The sequence below is a fragment of the Barbatula barbatula genome (genome assembly GCF_947034865.1).
Source record: "Barbatula barbatula genome assembly, chromosome: 2".
Taxonomy (NCBI): domain Eukaryota; kingdom Metazoa; phylum Chordata; class Actinopteri; order Cypriniformes; family Nemacheilidae; genus Barbatula; species Barbatula barbatula.
This window is the reverse complement of record NC_136767.1, coordinates 10,586,270-10,607,657: the sequence shown is the minus strand read 5'-3', so window position 1 is coordinate 10,607,657 and position 21,388 is coordinate 10,586,270. Positions and strand designations below refer to the sequence as shown.

General features: G+C 39.3%; 1 protein-coding gene across 3 annotated transcripts in view; it reads right to left on the bottom strand.

Moving 5' to 3' along the window:
* The window catches only part of edil3a (EGF-like repeats and discoidin I-like domains 3a), a 129,005-nt gene extending 108,353 nt beyond the window's left edge, over positions 1–20,652 (bottom strand). The window contains exon 1 of one of the 3 annotated variants that reach the window (XM_079449577.1): positions 20,075–20,652. In XM_079449577.1, the coding sequence (XP_079305703.1) occupies positions 20,075–20,138 (64 nt within the window). In that variant the 5' untranslated portion in view covers positions 20,139–20,652. The remainder of the gene's footprint in view (positions 1–20,074) is intronic. The other 2 variants (XM_079449578.1, XM_079449579.1) reach the window with 2 other exon arrangements.
* Positions 20,653–21,388: the final 736 nt, after the last annotated feature.

The following is a 21,388-nucleotide window of genomic DNA, read 5'->3' as shown; positions in this document are numbered from 1 at the left end:
AAAAAAATCTGTTATCAGCCATTTACGTACTGGCTGGCATGAATCGGCACGTGGAACGAATGGCTCTAAATGTATTTCAGTGACAGACATCCCAAGCCGAGTACCAAGTATTGGCAGACCACAGTCAGACCAACAATTTAATAATAACAACATTTATTGTGCAAGAATCTGGAAATTTGACTCAATTCTTTATTTCAAGTTCCCCCGGTTGCATTCCATCTCCCCGGGAGAGGAATCCCCTCTTTAATGAGAACAAAGAGCCAAACTGCTCAGTGGGGTGCTACAAAATGGCTATAAAAAAACAGCTAAATCAGGTGGTCTATCTGAAGTGCAAAACAAAATACTACAAGTACAGCAAAATCTGAGATTTAATTGGCTTTGGGGATTATGACTGACAACACAAATCAAAGGAAATTTCAGCTGCAAAATCAATGCAAATTTGGAGAAAGGTTTTGATCGATATCCACAAAGCAGCCTCAGCTAAACCAACATCAATAAGCGTCCCATCTTAAAGTGATCCAATTTTCGAATTCTAATTTCTAAAGCATGTCTGTTTTGTACACGTTTTCAAGTTTCATCTTTTGAAGTTAAACAGTTTACCAGAATCAATCAAAATTGACTGTGTCGGAGTCAAACACAAGGGCTTAAAAGAAAGACACTTGGTCATTGCTTCATTTGCGACTCTGGATAAAAACAATTATTTTTACCATACATCTGTTTGTTTTTTATGGTCAAGATCACACAAGCTGAATCAAAAGAGAAATCTATCAAACGTTATTATGTCCAACTGAGATTAGAACCCGGGTCTCCCGTGTAGCGGGCGAAAGCATTACCTAGGTGCCACAAGGGCTTTGGTCTCACCAGAGAGAGAAGAATCGTAGGGTCTGTGAGGAGGCAGTGATGTGGCTCTCTTTTTACTGAAAACCTCACTCAGGTCATGGTACTCGGAAGGAACTCGGGATAGCTCAAGAAGACTAGGAGATTTGGGAGCAGAGGATAAGACTCTGGAGAGAAGACAGGTAGCTTGGCAAGTAGGCCCCCACTCAACCACCTTCCCTGAAGCCCAATTGATGTGAGGACTATGGTGAGCCAACCAGGGAAAACCCAGCACGACTGGGAACTCGGGAGACTGAATGAGGTTGAATTGGATCTTCTCATGATGCCTTTCACCCACAGACAAAAGAATAGTAATATAGTCAACGGTACCCTTTCCCAAGGGTTTTCCATCAAGGGCAGTCACAGTGAGAGGGTGGTCCAGGTTGATTACAGGGAGATGAAGGTCACTAGCTAGGGAGGAATCAAAGAAGTTCCCAGCAGCACTAGAGTCCACAAGGGCTTGCAGGGTGTGGTGATGTTGATGTCCCCAGGAAATCGTGACAGGAATCTGCAGGCATGTAATAGAAGTTGTGGGCGTAAGGGTTGCTCCCGTCACAGTACTCCTCCTCCTGGACGGGACTGCACTTTTCCCGAAAGCTCATGACAAGACGAACGAAAGTGACCTGGCTTCCCACAGTAGAGACAACATCTCTCCCTCATCCTGCGGGCTCGTTCGGTTTGAGAAAGTCGGGTGCCTCCTAGCTGCATAGGTTCCTCAGGAGAAGGGGACAGGTTCCGGATCTCTTGTGACCACTGCAGTGAACTCGAGGCTGAAGCACTGGCTCTGTGGGTGGCTTGAAGCTCCGGTTCACGTCGCCTCTCTCGCATACGGTTGTCAAGACAAATAGTCTGGTCAATCAGGGACTCAAGATCTGTGGCAGGGTCCTTTGTCACCAGTTCGTCTCTAATGCAATTAGACAGGCCGTGATGGAAAGCGGCAATGAGTGCTTCCATATTCCATTTGCTCTCTGCCGCCAGGGTGCGAAAGTGAACAGCATACTCAACCACACTGGAGTTGCCCTGGCGCAGCTGGAACAACCGGTTGGCTGCCTCCCTTCCTTCGAATGGATGGTCGAACACTCGCCGCATCTCATCAGTAAAGTTCTGGTAACTGTTACAGGAAGGAGTGTGATGATGTAAGCGATCCTAGCACGATCTGTAGGAAAGGTGGAGGGCTGGAGCTCGAAGGTAAGCGAGCACTGGGTCAAGAAACCTCTGCAGTCTCTTGGGTTTCCATCAAATCTCTCAGGAGATGGTAGACGAGGCTCGCAGGCAGGCTGGGTTGGGTCCGGTGGAGCTGGAGGCACAGAGGGGGCTGGAGCTAGTGGTGTAGAAAGAGAAGGACGATTAACTAAGGTGGTCAGAGTCTGGTGGACCTCCTGAAGAAGTTGTTCATGGCGGCTAGAGGCACTCTCATGACTCAGTCCTAGTGGCGAAGTACTGTAGCATCATGACTAACCACTGCTGCCAATATCTGGTCCAATGATGAAGAATGGGGAAGTGTCTGCTGTGTCAATTGAGTCTCTGCGGAGTCTTCTTCCATGGCTCAGTCTTGCTGTTATGTCCAACTGAGATTAGAACCCAGGTCTCCCGTGTAGCAGGCGAAAGCATTACCTAGGTGCCACAAGGCAGAGACAGACTCAATAGTTCAGTTCAAGGTTTTTACTTGAAAAGGCAGGTCAAAAGTATCCAGCAAGGAACAGGCAAAACAAAAGTAATCCGCATCAAACACAGGGGAAATACTCTGCCACTACTCACAGCCAGTTTTAGTCACCATGACTTCACCAGTGTCAACTCAAGACTGAGCAAGGAACTCAAAATGACAGGGGTATTAAAAAGGCAGCTTAAACAAGGTTCAGGTGAAACCAACAAATCAATAACGAGAACATGTGACAAAAAGGAAACTATGAGGACCTCACATGGCCAAAAAAGGAACAGTCACATAATTCATGACAAATGTTGTAGAATTTGTATGATTATCTGATCAAAAGACAGTTGTGTTGCACTCGGAAGTGATTGGCACTATGTCTTATTCTTATATTAAACATTTTTGAGAGAATTTTTCTGAACATATGTGCTTCGCAAGAAGGCAACTTCAGTGCCCTTTTTGTAACTTGCCGAGCAGCATGTGTGCAAGTTCATGTGTTTGTTGTGCATATACTAAATGTTTAAATAATGCATGAACCAATCAATGGAAGGGATTTGTTAACAAGCAAATGGCTAAGAAAGTGAAGACGTATTTGTGGATGAAGAGTAAGTCAACACAGAAGGATGGATGAGAGAAACGGAGTCAACATAGGCAGAGAACAGAAAGGTTTGGTGATAGGTATAATTACATCTGGAATAAGGACGCTACACAATATTTATCATATGGATGACCAATGTACGATACATGCATTATATATGTATCATGGGCCAGATCCTTTCCACAAAGCAGCTACCCATTCTTTCAAGGTACATACTGTACAGTGGATTTACAGTCATCTTGAATTTCTTCCATAATTGCCCCAACAATTGTTGCCTTCTGTTTATTAATATGTGTTCACAAATAAAAGGCATATTGTCTTTCTTACACGGGGGCGAAAAAACGAATGCCATATTAACATATTCAATATCTGGAAAACTGGAAATTTGGAACAACAGGGTTTATTTTATTTTGTAACGCATTACCCTTTAAAATTAAAGCAGGTTAGCCCATTTAAATTTGCCATGGTTGTGTTTTCTCAAATCTCTTACCAGACACCACATTACCGGCACATCTTGGCCCTGTGAAATCTATATGACAGTCACAAATGTAGGCATCATTGCTTAGTGAGACAAGCACCTCCTTTCTCAAAAGGGTTCGGTTTGAAAAGAGGCTTATAGTGAAAAGCGGCTTAGAAAACATTCTGCACGTAAAAGTAGCTTATTTGGATGCTAAGGAAACAGTCGGAAGGCAGTGTGATGACTTTGCGATGACTCAAGACCAGAACAGAATCACCCTCTTCAAAAGATGCACACTTTATTACTCAGTAAAGGCATTCATTTAAATGACATGCAAATTGCAAACACCCACACTTATTCACATCTCAGCACCGAGAAAAACCTGTAAAAAGCCATTAAATCCACATGTGCTGAATATAACCTATTTACTTTTGAAAATTCCCATTTCGGAGAGTTTTATAGTGAAAAACTGAAATTTGCCGGTAAAGAGGATAATAAGGGAGAAATATGGCCTACCAAGAGAAAACATTCAGTCCATTGCATGTCATGGGCAGCATTTTGCAGAAGACATTTTTTTCACAGCTGGGCTCCTGCAGTGCACAATACATAAATCATATAGAGTTTAAGTGGAACCATGTTGGTTAGAAGTCATTTAAAAGGAGGAAGATTATCCAAACTGTAGCACTATTAAAACATGTACAGTAGACCATTTGAATGTTTAGCATTTTGAAACGTAGGTTTTGGATCAGCCAAATATGTCTATTTATCTCTTATTTACTTTTAATTTATTTCGTTCACATCACATAAAGGTGCTTAAAAGGTTCTTCACAGCGATGCCATAGAAGAACCATTTCTGGTTCCACAACTTACCATTTAGTCAAAGGTTCTTTAAAGAACCATATCTTTCTTACTTTTCTATAATATGAAGAACCTTTTTTCAACACAAAGAACCTTTCTTTGGGTGTTGACTGTTCTTTATGGAACCATTTAGACAAAAAAGGTTCTTCTATGGCAACGTGAAGCACCTTTCTTTTTTAGAATGTAGTAGGTATATTTAAATATATCACAATTTGTGCTCTATGTGCACTCTCTGTAATATTTTCTATAACAAATTATATTTGTTATGTAGTTATAATTAATTGTCTTTGCTAAAAATAAATGTGCTCATAAACACTTGGCTTCAACTCTAAAAGCAGTGATTCTACAGTAAAAGCTACTGATAAAAGTAACGTCAGTGGGTAGATGATGATTGCAAACAGCAGGCTGCCTTCAAATGAACTTCACACGAATCACACCGAGAATGGAAGTGTAAAGAATCATGTGTAAAAAACTTTATGGCGTGCAGCAAAAAAAGACAATAACGTGCAGTTTAAAGACACTGTAAAATACTCGCTGAGTGACTACAGCTTGATGTTTTCCCATCAAAGACTCATGATGCCAGAACTGCCCTCAATCTCAAAGCACTGAGATGTAGGGGGAGGTTTGGAGGAAAGAAAGGCTTTTGGTAATTGGATAGAATGACTGGAGAGAATTTGCTCATTGTGGCCAAAAAGACGAGAAATAACGCGCACACACATTGTAAGACATTTATGATAGAGGCAACTGGCATTGTGACAAGCCTCCACCAAGAGCTCTGAGAGTGGAGACTTAACAACAAGAACCAAGAGAAATGGGAAGCATGATGTGAATTACCAAAATAAGAAGCTAGCAGGTAGGACAGGGCAAGTCTAGGCATTTAGCCCTGAAAGATTCAGCTGCTGACAGGAGAGCTGATCCCAGGGAGAGAAGCCAGAGCATGGGCTTTTAAAGAATAAGAGCCCTGCGTAATGGAGGACCCCTGAGGGCTTGTTCTTTCGGAGGGCTTCTTGAATGTGGATTTGTATGCATCAACAACAACAGTTGACGAAACAAAGAGATGACAATGATGGCTTTATTGAAGCCTGCACACCTTTGCAACGAACAAAGATTAAAAAGCAAAGATGTTTGCTTTCACATTATGACTTTAGATGGCCACAACTAATGTGAAGTGGATGGCTGCACAGAGTTATAATATAAACACCAATTGGAGTATGAGAATTTACATCCGATGATACAACTTGGTGTATCCCACAGGTTCCTTTGAGTCTTTCTTGTGTCTTTTCTGAGTAAGCTTGTCCATCAATCCACTCAGTCACAATCTAACATCCAAAAAACTTTGAAAAAAATTATTGTTTATTATTATTTTATATATAAACCCATTCTGCTAGACAGGCAGGGAACACATCTACTTTACATTTAAATGTTATATTCCAAACATCAAGTACACAATGTACCAGAATTTAAACTAAGTCAGATGTTGGTTGTGCCTGCTACCTACCTAGGGAGCTGATTGAGACACAGGATATGTGTTATGTTTGTATTTCGCAAAAGTTAGCAAAAGAGTAATGGCTCATCTCTTCAAAATAATGAGACAGGGATGATTTTTGCAGATTTATACTTTAAATTGTATAAATAATAAAAACAGTTTCAAAACAATTGGAAAGTCAGCTTCGGACAAAGTAAAAAATATATTTTTCTTGAATGGCATAAGGAACTGTACATCGAAACTTTTTCAGCTTGTGCTTTGAAATCTTTACATTTCACATGAAAGTCATGCCATTCCGAATATAATACAGCAGTTGGCAAGACAGACATCTCTAGTCAAAGTGTAGACTCAAAGTGCCTTCTCTAAAATTCACCCAAATACTCAAGGTGAATAAAACCAAAGACTTGTCATAACTTTCCTAAACTGTTTCCTGAGAACTGTCAATCTTCTATTTCAAACTTCTGTCCGGTTATCTGTCAAACTCAGTAATCTAGCTCGGTTGTTATGATGCTGTATTCCATAAATTTGTGTTTAAACATAAATTGTGCAATTATTACAGTTTAAAAACATTCATCCAATCTATGGGTGTGTACAGTATGAAATAAGTATTAAACAGGTTGTGTGTGTGTGTGGAAATTGTTCTATGTTATATATTCATTACATCGGCCATCACCCGCGCTGCTGTCTACATGTTAATATCAGTACCACTGAAAAATCAATATAATAAACATATTATGGGTTTCTGAGTGAAGACTATGTAAAGGGGTAGTTTACCCAAAAATGAAAATTCTGTGATGAATCACTCAACCTGAAGTTGTTCCAAACCTGAACACAAAGAAAGATTTTTGGAAGAATGTTAGCCACTGAGATTTCTGGGGCACCATTGACTACCAATAAAATGGTTGTTAAAGGTGGCCCAGAACTGTTTGTTTCCTAATTCCTTCAAAATATTACATTTTGTGTACAATATTTATTTCTACTATTGTGGTCAATGTTGCTCAAAAATATATACTCTATATCCATGTTTGGAACAGTTTGAGGGGGAGTAATTCATGACAGACATTTTTGGGTGAACTATCCTTTTACTTACATTATTATCAGACACGTCTGTACTGTATATCCACAGGGACATAAGGTTATTTCATATGACAATTTACAAGAACAGGTAGTTGCAACAACGCAGAAATTGCAAAACCTGTCAGAGTGACAAATAAGACTCATATACATAGGGTCACTAAAAGGTTTTGATAAAAATGAGTCAATTTATTTTCCACATGTAGTACTTCACTTAGGTAAAGTGAGTGTAAATCTTAAGTGCCTCAAGGCCCCTTGAAATTGAACTGACTGTCATGACAATGATTGAGATGATTAATGATCATTATAGGACAAAGCTGAGAAGACCTCTGCACAGGCAAAAAATGCACTTTTTTCCACAAAATTTAGTGGGAGTTTAGGTATTGGTCCGAATAGCCATGGCTGGATTAACGCACGGCCTATGGGGGTAAATATGTGTACATTTTTCATTTATTTAATTTTCTCAATAAAGAATGCTGAATACTATGGAATAAAGGGATTCCTTTTGCAGTTGTGAAGTTTTTACCGTAGTGAATAAATCAAATAAATAATGTATTGCTGGCTTTGTAATAAGCGTGAGTTTAAAACCACAGAAATGTGTCAAAGACATCTCAGTACGCCGTCTTTAATGGCCATTGAATGCAGTCTTGTGAGCTGGAATCGGATTGCCTTGTAGATGAGTTTTCTCGAAGGAAATCATGAAAGATACCTCTCCGCTGAGTTAAAACCAACTTTTTATTAAGAAAACGTTAAATGCTTTAGTCATTGATATTGCTTAATTTGTAATGCATGAACAGTTAAATGCATATCTTCTTAATGCAGAAATGTAAATGATGAAAGGAATAAGCTTATTCTCACGTATATGAGTTAGAGAGGCCAGAAGCTTTTTTAGGTGTCGAGTACTGCGAAATATAAATTAACCAATTTGTTAAGTTTTTTGTGCATTTTAAACCGAAGACGTTTTTCTATTCTGCTGAACTACTTTTATTTAGTTTTTCTATGTAAACACGCTCTAGACAGACGTGTTTTATGGTTATGCCTGCGTCTCGCGCCATTTGCAGCGTCTTTCACATAAGCGCCTCGGTTTTAATACACTGTTTCAACACATGCTCATCAATGTCAGTTCCATTGCAGTCGACCAATCAAAAGACGTGTCTTAAGCTTTTGTCATAATTTTAAATGACAAAAATGTAAGGGTTCTATCGCTATTACTTTGTTTCAAATACTATTTTGGTTCCTGAACCTGCATCTATAGGGATTTTACTAATTTACAAAAATAGGCAAAGATTAAATAATTGTTATGGTGATATTGTAATCTTTTTTTTCAAATAAAGACATGTAAAACTGGACATGGAACAGTACATGGAAGTATTACAGAAAATTTGACATGAATGACTTCAGGCTTCAGCTTCTCTGCCCTAACAATGTTTACAGCCTACTGTTGAATTAGTCATGGGAGTAGATTCCGGTACCAGACTCCAGCAAATTACATGTGTCCCATGTCAATCGATGTTTTCAATAAAACCTGACAGAAAGGAACCTGGGGATAAAAAGAGCAAATAAAAGTCAGCCTGGATTGTGATCATTAAGCCCAAACAGCAGGTTGAAGAACATAAGAGTGTGTCGGGACTGCATTACATCACAGAACTGAGGGTCAAAAGATGTGAGAGTTAAAAGGGTGGGTGTTCAGTAAATTATTAATAGACCTGTCGTACCACCCTTAACTCATTCAGCATCCAAGGCTTTTGTGTTTGTCATATCTTCTATACATTTACACAGGGAAATGGGTAACATGTTCATCCAGGTGACCCATCCATGAGAACTGTTTCAGCGCAACCCGTCTAAACCCTTCCACCCACACATCATCCAATAAATCTATTTGGCCGGGGCTGCATGGGCTGACTGTCACAGATGTAGCGTTTTGATGATGACTCTTCCTTTCCATACTGGACTGAATGCCAGCCTGATAGATATCACAGATGCGGAGACTCCTGCCAAAATGCTCCTCTTCTCATAACCACCCACCGTGTCTACCACGGGCAAGCACCAACAGGCACGTGCTACTGTGAAAAACTGATTGACAGATGAGGCCTTTTCACAGTTTTCAATTATAAAGTCTGTGGAAAGGAGGGGTGCGAATTTTGATTCAAAACATGTGCTTGCATTAGCACACGCTGGGCTTTGTTAATGTTAAGGGAAGTGCGCTTGACAGAGAGGGAAAACGTGCATTCTAATGGTAGGCTGCCATGAGAGCAGTGCTCACATGGTTTGAATCAATAACTGTGGTGGGGATCAAACAACTCCACTCACTCAAAACACACGAGTCCAAACAGTCGAGAGATTTGTCACCAGCTGAAGGCATCAGATATGTCTGTAGTACGGCAGTATGTTCTCATTAAAGCTATATCTACAAGCATGGGATGATCCCTTGGAGCTTTGAAGGCTGGAAAACAACTTATATAGCAGCCAGGTGCCAACACAAAATATGCTTTTTAAAACTTTTGAGAAAAACACAATTCAACATCTGTAAATACCTAATTTGACTGGAGATTCAGTCTGCCGGTATAACCAAACTGGTCTAAGCAAACAAAATTAAAAGTTGGGCCATGTAACATGGTTTAATAAGAATAATTTTGAGATTAACTGCTCAACAGACAACCCTTAAACTGACGCAAAAAGCATGAAAGGAAAATAAGAGACTCTTTGTAAAGCCGCCTTAACTTGGTACAGTACCAATAGTATGTTTTTGAGAAAGATTACAGATATCTACAAGAGGGCGCCCAAAAAGTGCAATGCTTAAGAAATTGTTCACCCAAAAAGCCAAAGCCTTGTGTAACTTGTAACCTATAAGATTCAATGCTAAGGGCTTTCGCACCACAGGAACTATTAAATATTTGCCGGAGGTAGTGGATTTCAGTTGTGTTCGCACCACAGGAACCAAGAAGAAATTTAGTCTAGGAGGGATGAGTCTCCGGATGTGTTCCACTAACCTGGAACGAGCACCCCCTTGCCACAAGTTCAGCAGATTCTGTAGTTTGGCTAAAAAAACATATCTTCCGTCAACATCTGACCCATTAGTACAGTCTTCTACTTCTTCTTCTGCTAAATGACTTAATGTGAAATTTATGATATAAGCTTACTTTGTCGGGAGAAGGGACTTACATAGACATCACACACACATGCACTTACACACTTAGAAAACAGAAGTATGTTGTAAATGTGTATGCCTGCTTAAAAAATGCCATATAAATTAGATCCTCACAATGTGAAATCTGAGTGAGGCACATACCTAATGTACGGTAGGTACACTCTTCTAATAAAGTGCTTCCACAGCTTCTTATACTCTACATGTGTGGGTATCTATTCAGGTTTTAATTACCATAATTAATGGGCAACGTGATTGTTTATATACTGATGAGCCAACACATTACGACCACCTGCTTCATCTGTTGGTCCTCCGTGTGCTGGCAAAATACCGCTGGACTGCCAAGGCATAAACTTTACAAGACAACTAAAGGGAGCTTGATGGTCCAGCACATCCCGCAGAAGCTCAGTTGGATTTAGATTTAGGGAATTCAAAGGCCAGGGCAACACAGTTAAAATCTTTTTCATTGGAACTTTTTCATGGAACAATATTGTCCCAGAGCCTCCTGTTGCCATCACTTCTCCATGTAAGCAATGCACATGTACAAATATGTCCACATGATGTAACAGAAAATGAGACTCATTAGACCAGTGGATCTTCTTCCACTGCTCCAAGGTCCAGTGATGCTAGTGTGCCCATTGTAGATGCTTTTAATGGTGGACAGGGGTAAACATAGGCACTTCGGTCTCCAGCTTCCTGTACACATCCCCATGTGTACCAATTCGCTTCATAACTCTGTCTCCTCTCCACCAATAAACTGGTGTGTGGTGGCCGTTTTGATGCAATATGGATGCCGTTGCATAATCCAGGTGGATGCTGCAAATCGGAGGTGGTTCCCCCCTTCAATGTAAAGCGCTTTGAGTGCCCAGAAAAGCTCTATAGAAATGTAATGAATTATTATTATTATTTTATGCAAGTGTGATGCACTCAACGAATTCCTCAAATCATATTGGTTTTGTACACCTTTTGTTGGCTCGGTTCAGATGAGATTGCCCTCAAGTACTGTTGAGCCTTTGGCTCTCAACACCTGTCCTGGTTTGTGGCTTGTCTGTTTTCGGACCACTATTGGTAATTCCAGATTTTTTAATACTTTTTATACAATCATTCATTTATGTTTTTATTTTAATAAATAAGATGCACTTTAATTTTCTGCTACAAGTCATCCGAAAGAAAGTATGAGTTGTCTTGAGAGTTTCTGCCTTTAAAAATCCTGATCTTCACTTTTGAGAATTGTATATTTTATAACATATGCCCCCGGTCCACACAAAATTGTGCTGGACACAGTTTTTACCTATAGGTTAAGAAGTTCTGAGTGCTCGGTTGTGTTTGGAAGCAGACTAACATAATCTAGCATAGAATGATTGGAATGTAGGCAGGAGTATTGCTTCATCACTTGAGATCCAGACACCAGAATCAACTGCAGAAAGTTTGCTCCACCTCAAGACACTTTGAAAAGATATATGAATATAGAGATACATAATGATACAATTTAATTGACAAAAATACCTCTAAAGGTTAGTTAATGCATTTAAGATGGCATCATTGAAATTGTGTCTAATCCACAAAAGAATGACCAAACTAGGAAACAATAGCTACATTAAAAAAAGCATCTAGATTACATTGCATAATGGGAGAATATACAGTATATATTTCATGCAGGTGTTGCTCATTTTCAGATGTTACTAAACAACAGAAACAAAGTTAAGAAACGAGATACTAATTATTTTGTAGACACCTGCTATAAACACAGCTAAACTCATTAGGGACCTTGTTCAGCACACAAGCATTCCTCTTCTTTTTCCTGTGTTTACTGAGGTTCTTTCATCTGAATTTCAGGAAGCCTTAACTTTCCATCACTTTCAGTCTGACCCCGCTGAACACAAGCATCGTTGGAAGACGCTTTTGGACTCGCTTATTCATTCAAACCATCAACCCACACGCCCACCTACACAAACACATAAAATCATATCTAAAGAATGTCTGCTGTGGTTTTGGATTAGCTAATGTCCGAATGTGCATTGTGTGTGTGTTTTTACATAACCATCAGTAACAATTTGACCACCTCAATGTTAAAATATTCAAAACAAAATACCACATATTTAAGAGATGACAGCAACATAAATGTAACATTTTCTGATGAATAATCTGTACAGAATACATACTATCACGCTCTTCTGACAAGCCTGTACAAAAACCCATTTCACAGAGACAACCTGCGTAGAAATAGTTTGTTGCCAGTTTAGAACTGATGAGAAATACAGATTCAAAGATTCATATTTCGTGTAAAACACAGCATTTACAATGCGATGCGGTCACATATATTTCTGACAATGGGCACATAAAGATGAGCACTATATGCAGGAGACTTATTAGTAACATATTTATTGAGTCGCCCATTGAGAAAAATGAAGTCAACACTGAATATCAGTTTTAAACTGCTGGATAGATGAGGGCATGTTTATTCATTTAATTAGGCAAATGAAAGAGGGTGAATCAGCCAAAACATTTCACTCCAGTCGTGCATGAGCAAAGCCTCAGTAGAAGTCGGCACAAATGGACCAAAATGCATAATGAGATTTAACATTGTATCACATAGCATCCATCACCTCAATTATTACTGGACTTTTTCGGCGGAAAGTTTCCAGCTTCCAAGAACAAGTTTTCCTTTGATCAGCACAAAGAAACAATCAATTAAACACTCCACTAAGATGCATTTTTCCAAATTCAAGCTTTGTAAAGCATTCTAAATAAAGAATTATATAGAAAGGCAAATAAGCTTTTAAACATGGCCACATTCGACATACATTTTCTCACTAATCGATCACATACGGTTTAGGCAATACCATGAGGTTTACATAAAAATCAGCAATCATGCACAATATTATATTTTCTTTTTCATTGCTCAAACTCATTAAAATAAAACCTAGAAAAATGTTACTGGATGTATTTATATAAAAATAAAACATGTACTGTATGTATATATGTACTGTATATATCTAATACTAAAACTGTATCATGTTCAAACTGCCTAGCCCAAAACAAGCTTTTGAGATTTCTGTAATTAACATGAGCTGGTGCAAGAGGCTGTAACCTTTCATCCAACTACACACTATGTCAACACCATCTGGACAATAGCACAGACAAAAGACCCCAAACTATTCCACTACACCTTCTCCTCGATTAAGCTTTCAGGAGGAAATGCGCTTTCCTGGAGTGTCACAGTTTCAGCGCATGAGAACGGTTCAGCTGTCTAACAGCTGGATAAAACTTCACAAACTCTCAGCACCGGTCTCCAGAGGTTGTGACTGCGCAAAATAATGTTTGAACTCAGATTTTTTTTAAACATCAAACCGCAGATGACAACATGACTTATGATGTTTTAAAGCCCAAGCTTTGGAACTTTATCAAAATTATTCAGTCAACTTTTTCTAGTAAACAAAAACATATTAGTGGGGATTTTTAAACATTGCAACCCGATCGACTAAAGTTAACGTTTTTAGAAAAATTATATTCCCATCTGAGGTAATATATCCCTTCTATCAGAATATAAAGTCGTACACATTGCTTGAGCATATAGAGTAGGTTTGACATGAGTAGGTGTGTAGAGAGACGCATGGTGCGGCGCAAAGTGTCACAGAAGTTTCTGAAAAACCTTCCCTAGCTTGTGAGGAACGCCTTATTAACGTGATGACATTTCTGGGTTAGTTTTCAAAGCTTTTTGAGTATGGCACACATAGCACCTCATTATGAGAAAATACAGTACATATACTTGCACACACAGATGCACTCACACGCAACCAAGAAAACTAAAAATATAGACTCATGCATACGTGTACCATGCCCTGAACCTTCACATGCACATTAAATCAGAACTAGCTGAGTTAAAGCAACTGATCTAAGAATGTTGAAGAGAGGCAAATCCTGAGATATTGTCTGTTGTGAATGTGCTTAATGTGCTTAAAGAGATAGATTGTTCCAAACCTGTATACATGTATTTGGTCTGCTGAACACAAAAAAAGATATTCGGAAATAATGTCAGAAACCAAACAGATCTCATCCCACATTTACCACATTTTTCCAATAGTAGGAAAATGAATACGGTGGGAGTCAATGGGAGATGAGATCTTATTGGTTACTGACATTCTTCCAAATGTCTTCCTTTGTGTTAAACAAAACAAAGACATTTACACAGGTTTGGAACAATCTGAAGGTGAGTAAACGATGACAGAATTTTCATTTTTTGGTGAACTATATCTTTAACAATCTTTCCATAAGCAGAGTATAAGTAAAAGGTGTCCTTGATCGTGCAAATGATTGGTGATATAAGCTTTGAGCTGATGTTGACTTGTGGTATTATATGAAATCTAATAGAATTAAATTGGCGAACGCACCGAGAATGTTGCACCACTACCTTTTGTTAATCAGAAAAAAAGGCATAAAAGCAACTTGGTCTTAAGTGTAATTGGGGTTTATTCAGCGGAATTCATACTGAACCAGAAAAATGACACAATGATGCCCGTGCTGCTGAATCTTATTATACCTCATATCAGTGAGTCAGAATAATGTCATTCTTAGCCCCATAGAGAAAAGCAAGATGGTGAAAAACCCAAATTGACTTGTGGAATATGCTGTACTGTAGACCAGTACTGCCAGCACAGCATATCGGTCCAGAACAGCCTGGAAATGCTCAATGACTACGTTTACATTTGCACCAATAATGCGATTATGTCCAATAATCATAGTTATTCAGCAGCGTGATGAATACAAAAATATGATGAAAATGTCTCTGCAGCGTTTGTGTATGCTTTCATCGCGTCCGCGCTGTTTCTGTATGAAGATTAGGAACAGAGACCTCTAGCGGCGTTTTGTGTTGACGGAAAAACTGTCGGTTTTTGCACTTGAGGTGCGTGACAGAAGCGCATGCGCACCTTGGTCAGAATGGCATACATGTTATTAAGGTGTTTAGTTTACATGCATATTGCAATTAGAACCGGCGTACGCCACATCCAGTGTTGGGTGTACCTAGTTACTTATTAGTCACTTTTCCCTTGAAAAAGTAAAGTAAGGATTACTCTTGTTTTTTTCTTAAATTTAAACACTGTTACCTCTGAAGAAATAAAACCAAATACTTAGTGTAATATGTGTGCAAATTTGGAATTGACAACATTCGAAGTCTTACTTTAAATTCAATTCTCACATTTGTATACTTTGGTCAGTTAATAACACTACTTTAGATAGTTTTATATCATTTATTGAGTGAATTAAAAGAGCAGTTCATGTCTATCCTTGGATCATTAAACTAATCAAGGCTGATGTAGGATATAGAAAGTAATCAGTAATAATTAAATCATTTTGGAGAGAGTCATTTGTGAAGTAATCTAATTACACTATTGAATATGTCATTAGTAACTAGTAATGCATTACTTTTTCAGATTAACTAGTCCAACACTGCGCCACATGTGTCACTTCGAGTATGCTTACTGCGATTATGAGCGTAATCGCATTATTTAGATCGCATGATTGCATTTACATGAGGTGTAAATTTGGCAATATTGCCAAAATTCTATTATAATCGCATAATATGGGTGCAAGTAAAAGTACTCAAAAGCAGCCCTTGGACAGATGTAATAGCCTGTAAGACTAAACATTTTGTTGAAGGCTTTAAATTATGATACTAATCTGATTATAAAAATCCGAAAGGACTGAAGAAAACAGCAACAGGATTGAATAGCCAATTTCTTTAAACTCTGCCCATTACCACGATAGCACCAAGGCAAGGCAAGCTAAGGATGCACCTGACCAGACATGGACCTGGCTACACGAAAAGTGCTTGAAACTTTCGGACGTTTGGAACCTATGTAACCTTTTATTTTTATACAAAAGGTGCAAGGTGGTATAGGGTAATTATTTGAAAACCAAGAAGAAACCAGGGGATCCTCAAGTGGTCACTTAAATCAAGTTGAGTGCAGATTAATAATCTACACTGATTTTAGATTCAATTAAATCTGACTGTGCAATTTAATTTTATATTTAATTACATAAATTGCTTTGTTGACGTCAGCTCAGAGAGTAATCTTTGTTCTGCCTATTTGGCCACACAGGTTTTGCGAACTGCGGTTCTAACAGAAGTCATGTATGGTAGACTTGCTCTGAGGTTGATTTGGTTTCCACAAAAAAGAGGAATACTTGCTCGGTCGTGACGTAATATTCATTCAATTTTATTTCCTGCCAACTGTTCTATTCTAATTCATTGCTCTTGAATATTTTTTCATTCAAAAGAGGTACACTCACCACAGGTCATAAAGGCCGTGCAAAAATGATAAAAAGAACGGACAATAATTTGACTAACGTGTAAACACTCTACCTCGTCCACTTCAATGGTTATTTGTTAACAGTAGATATACTGTATATAATATACAAGGCTTGCAAGCATCCCCAGGACACAGAAATTGAGTGAACAGAGGATGTAATACAGATTTTTTTCCGTTACAACTGCGTGGCACCAACTAAAGACAAAACTATTATTCATGATATAGAATTTTAACATTTCTTTATTGTCAGGGCAAACACTTATACAGAAAGTATAAGTCTTTGCAAAAAATTTCTGCAGCAATCAGTTTTACAATATATGTATTTTCTAATGGATTAAACAGACACAATAACATCTTGCCCTTCCATTATACAGTATGCCTTTGATGAATCTCCACACGTCTACACGTACAATCCCCAGCGAGATACAAAAGACTGGAAATGTTGTATAGTCCCCATGATTGAAAAAACTCTCAGTGGCTTTTGATGATACCCCATAGGCACGTCCTTTACACCAAAGCAGGTGCATTTTCCACAAACAACACATTAATCATTTTCTCCACGGACAGCATGATCTGATTCCAGTAAAGAAAAAGCCTCAACATAGACAACATAGGTTGAGTCTTGCTCGTCTGCAAATGCCACCGGTGTCATCAGTCTGTGAAAAATGAATTCATCTTTCATTACTAAAAGGGTTATATGGGCACAGACTGCAGACAGTGATAACCACAATTACACCCTTGTGTACAGGAGGGGAAGGACAATGAGTAGAGTTCAATGACAACTCATCAGTAGGAAAGGTCATTAAAAAAGATTGAGCTCTGTTTCACCAGAGCAGCCATGTTGCACTTTAGATTCTTTGAGGGCTCCATCAATGATTAATTGTGGTCTGTAAGCCAATCAGAGCCAATGATCTGGCAAGGAATGGCCTCTATGCACTCATTAAAGGGGGAACTATTAGGAGTGAAAGCAAAGGTGAAAAAGAAGAATGACATACCCACTGCTCCGAGCGAGTCTTTTGAGCCTTTTAGATGGTAAAATTGTGTAATAAAGCTATGTTTTTCTCCATTGGGGATGAAGTCATTTGCTTAACCAAGAAAGCTTTACATCTCACATTCAATCACAAAAAAGGCAAGCACGTGTCAACACTGAAAATCACAACAGTTCTGAATTTCATCTACAGCTACGAGTTCAGTCTGGGAAAATGATGGGGTCACATTTGCATCTTTAAAAAGAATCTGATTGCGTTGAGCATCTAAAGTACGCAACAAAGAAATCTGCTTTTTCCCACAGTTACTCGCAGCTTACAAGGGCCCAAAGTACTGCTTGCTTTATATTACAATTTTAGTGATTTATCATCTAATTTCACAAAAAATAAACCATGCAAGAGTCCTGGGAGGAATCATTTCTAATGAAGTGGCCAGGTGATGCTGACAGCCCAGTTCATGTGTGCAGGATAAAGACATGCACTGCTTGGGCTTAAGGGCCCAGAGGCTCAAGCAACCAGAACAAATTTGTCTCACGCTCTCAACATGGGTCCACTGTCAAACACATTTCTATCCTCGGGCTGGGACAAAATAGTCATCCCGTAACAGATGGAACGCCCTATGCAAAGCAGGAAATATAATTCAATAAATACTGACAAATAAAGCAGTCTAAGTAGATATTATGAGAAGTACTTAAAGACATTTACGGTAAGCAGATTTTGTCTAGACTTATGAGTGGACAGTCTGTAGAAACAGCCATTCCGTATTGAACCTCTATATCAAGAGTCTGAACTATGGAAAAACAATAGAAATATTTTTCTGTCATAATTTACCTACCCTCTTGTCATGTCATGACTGTTTCCGTGTCTATACAATAGAAGTGAATGGGCCATTGTCATTTTACCAATATGTGTTCTGTAGAAAGTCATATAGGTTTGAAATGACAAGGTGGTGAGCAAATGATAATAATGTTTGGATGAACCGTCACTTTTAAGTTGGAAGGTGTCATACATGCACAAAAACAGGAGTATAGCCTGATGTCATCTGCAAATGTTATTTCATGGTCTATATCAGGCAATTGGTAGGTTAAGAAACAAAATGCCTTCGTATCAGCCACAAAGCATGTTGATACATTGCAAAATGGCATGGGCAGATGCAGCCGAGAGATGTTTAAGGAGCATCTGTGGCCTCTAACAGAGAGAACAGGGTGTCTGCACATAATTGCCCCCCAGCAGTTGCATACATCAAGGATAGCACTGGAGCCACCTAAATATCCCACGCAGACACAGAGAATGGAAGAAACACCTGATAAACAAGAAGATGTTTCATCTGTCACACTTTCTCATATGTGGCTAATACTAAGTGAACAAGAGGAACTATAAATATACTATAAAGCTACAAAATTCAAGTGTAACTCCGAAAAAGAAACTGTGGACTGCCCCCAACTCGCACCTCGTCCAATGTGTGATGTCTGAATGTACTGATTAATTAAAGAACTACCACTGATGATTTCACTCTCTTACCAAGCCGAGGAACAAGTGCACCCTGAGGTATCACGGCAAAGAATCCATTAGACAAGGAGGCTGCGGCTCTGAGCTGCATAGGCACAGCTGACACCAGGAGGCTCTGAAGCCAAGCTAAGTTACAATTATAGCTCCAAGCACAGCTAGAGTTGAAGAGGTAGGTATACTCTTAAAATCAGAGACCCGTGACGCTCAGAAGGCTGGAAAGTCACAAACAGTATACCCAAGCGTTTGACCCATGTTCAAATATTTCACAGTGATATTTTTCTCTGGCTCCTACATCCAGGAACACAGCTGTCAGCTGAAGAACATTCAGGATTTTATTCTTTTGAGCAGCATCCAGACTTGAAAAGCAATAATGGTTTAAATGATCATTGCTGTTTTTATGGCACAAGTTTCGAGAAACCTGTTCGGTCTTTGGGTTGCAATACTAGCTTTAGTCGAAGTAATCAAATAAAAGTCAATAAACACACACTACTATCACGGTAGTCGGAAACATAACCATTTTATGATTTTTAGAGGATGATTATATGTATTAGGATGCCACCGTGACAAATGATCTGTAGCAGCTCTATGAATGCAGGGAATAAACGTCAAGTGATGTGAACCCCCCATGAAACGATCCAGGATACCTGACCACCGAAAGCACGTTTGCATCTGAATGAAGGTGCATCACTCTCAGGTCTACGACGGAAGAAAACATTCCCTGTGATCGGAGATCAATACGCACGAGGAGCAAAGTCCATTCATCTCCGGTAAATAGATCTCAAGTCTATCCAGCGTGACAAGTGATCAGTCTCCTCCTATTTCTCAGATACACTGATGGAAAAACGTGGGAGTATGAGGAGAGCCGTTCCGTGTAAATGTCTTTCTGACTACCTTCCAATGAATTCCAATGAGTCGTTTAAAATATTTACATCGGACTTCCGCGGAAATATCTAGTTGCAAACTACCGTACGCAGAATAAAAATACGTCGTACTTGTAGCCATCTTTAAGGTCATCTAGTGACGAGCGTGAATATAGTAGCTAGTTCGCTTTTATTATTCTGCTCTAGTTTAAAGTTGAACAAAACCCGGGCGCTGCTGTGCTGGCGGATTCTGTACGGCCACTTACCTTGGACGAGATGCGGGACAGCGAGATGAACGCAAAGGGCGACTAAGATGAGGAACGGTCCCATTCTTACTCAACAGAAGGAGTTCCGAGGATTCGGACGCGCAACGATACCGACGGCAAACTTCTTCTTCCCACGGAGTTACACGCCAAGGTAATCGAGTAAATATCTCCTAGGACAGGTGTCAGTTAAGTCCGTTTTCCCCCAGGAGGGTCAGCGGATGTACTGTATGAACAAACGATCCTTTTAGGAGTTTCTTTCCCTCCTGCTGCAGTGGCGCGCTGTGAGATAACGGAGAGACTCCGCGCGGGTCTCGATCAAACGGTGATTGTGTGTGTACAAACAGAGCGCGCGGCTGACGGTCACTGTAGCGCTCGAGCAGCGGCGCTGTCTTACTGATAAAGACGACGAGCCTCGCTCCTCCCCGGCAGCCAATGAGCCTCCGATACACGGAACGAACGGAGAAATCCAAATGGGTGGGAGGCTGACTGTATATCACTCAGCCTTGGGAAATACGGTGTTATTCCTCTGATGTAGAACCGGTAGAGAAGCTTAACGGTCCTGACCTTCCTTCCACTCTGAGATTTGTCACACACACACACACACACAATACTGTGCGTGTTCCGTTTGTAGTCAAATTCCTTTGTATTTGTATATGAATCATTTTGTAACGGTAACACATTTAAGCCATTAACGATTACCATTAATTTCATCATTAAGTTTTCCCTGGAAACAACAGGTTAATTGATAGAATGTCATTGTTTGGATAAACATTAAAGGATGCTGGTTGCGTTGTTTATAACGCTTTGGTTGTTTTCGGATGGTTCATAATATTTATCAGGCAATATAATCAACCTGATGTTCATTCTAAGCAAAAAAAAGTGTTGCATCTTCACACACATCACTTCAGATGCCAACCCGATGCAGCTTGCTACAGAATCAAAAATGGAAAAACCCTTACCTAAGCCTCGGAGGAGCAGTTCAGAGAGTACATTGCTCTCTCATCACTTCCTAATTGCTCTATGTAAAGACTGCAAAACATCATCCATGCCTTTAGTCTTGTTTTAAGACTGTGTGACAGCCGGCGACTTGAAAGAGCAAAAGTTTAAGAAATACATTGTGATTATGAAGCAGTCAATTTATTTAAAGTTCTATATTGTGATATTATACAACAAATACTGGACCATGTTGTAAAGGGTTTGCTTATTGACCCCCATACGATGTCTGATAGTAAAGCATTGGTTTTTCTTCAGTGTTTTTATATATCATTGAACATTGAAACGGATTCGCATATATATCAAAGCTTCAATTTAGAT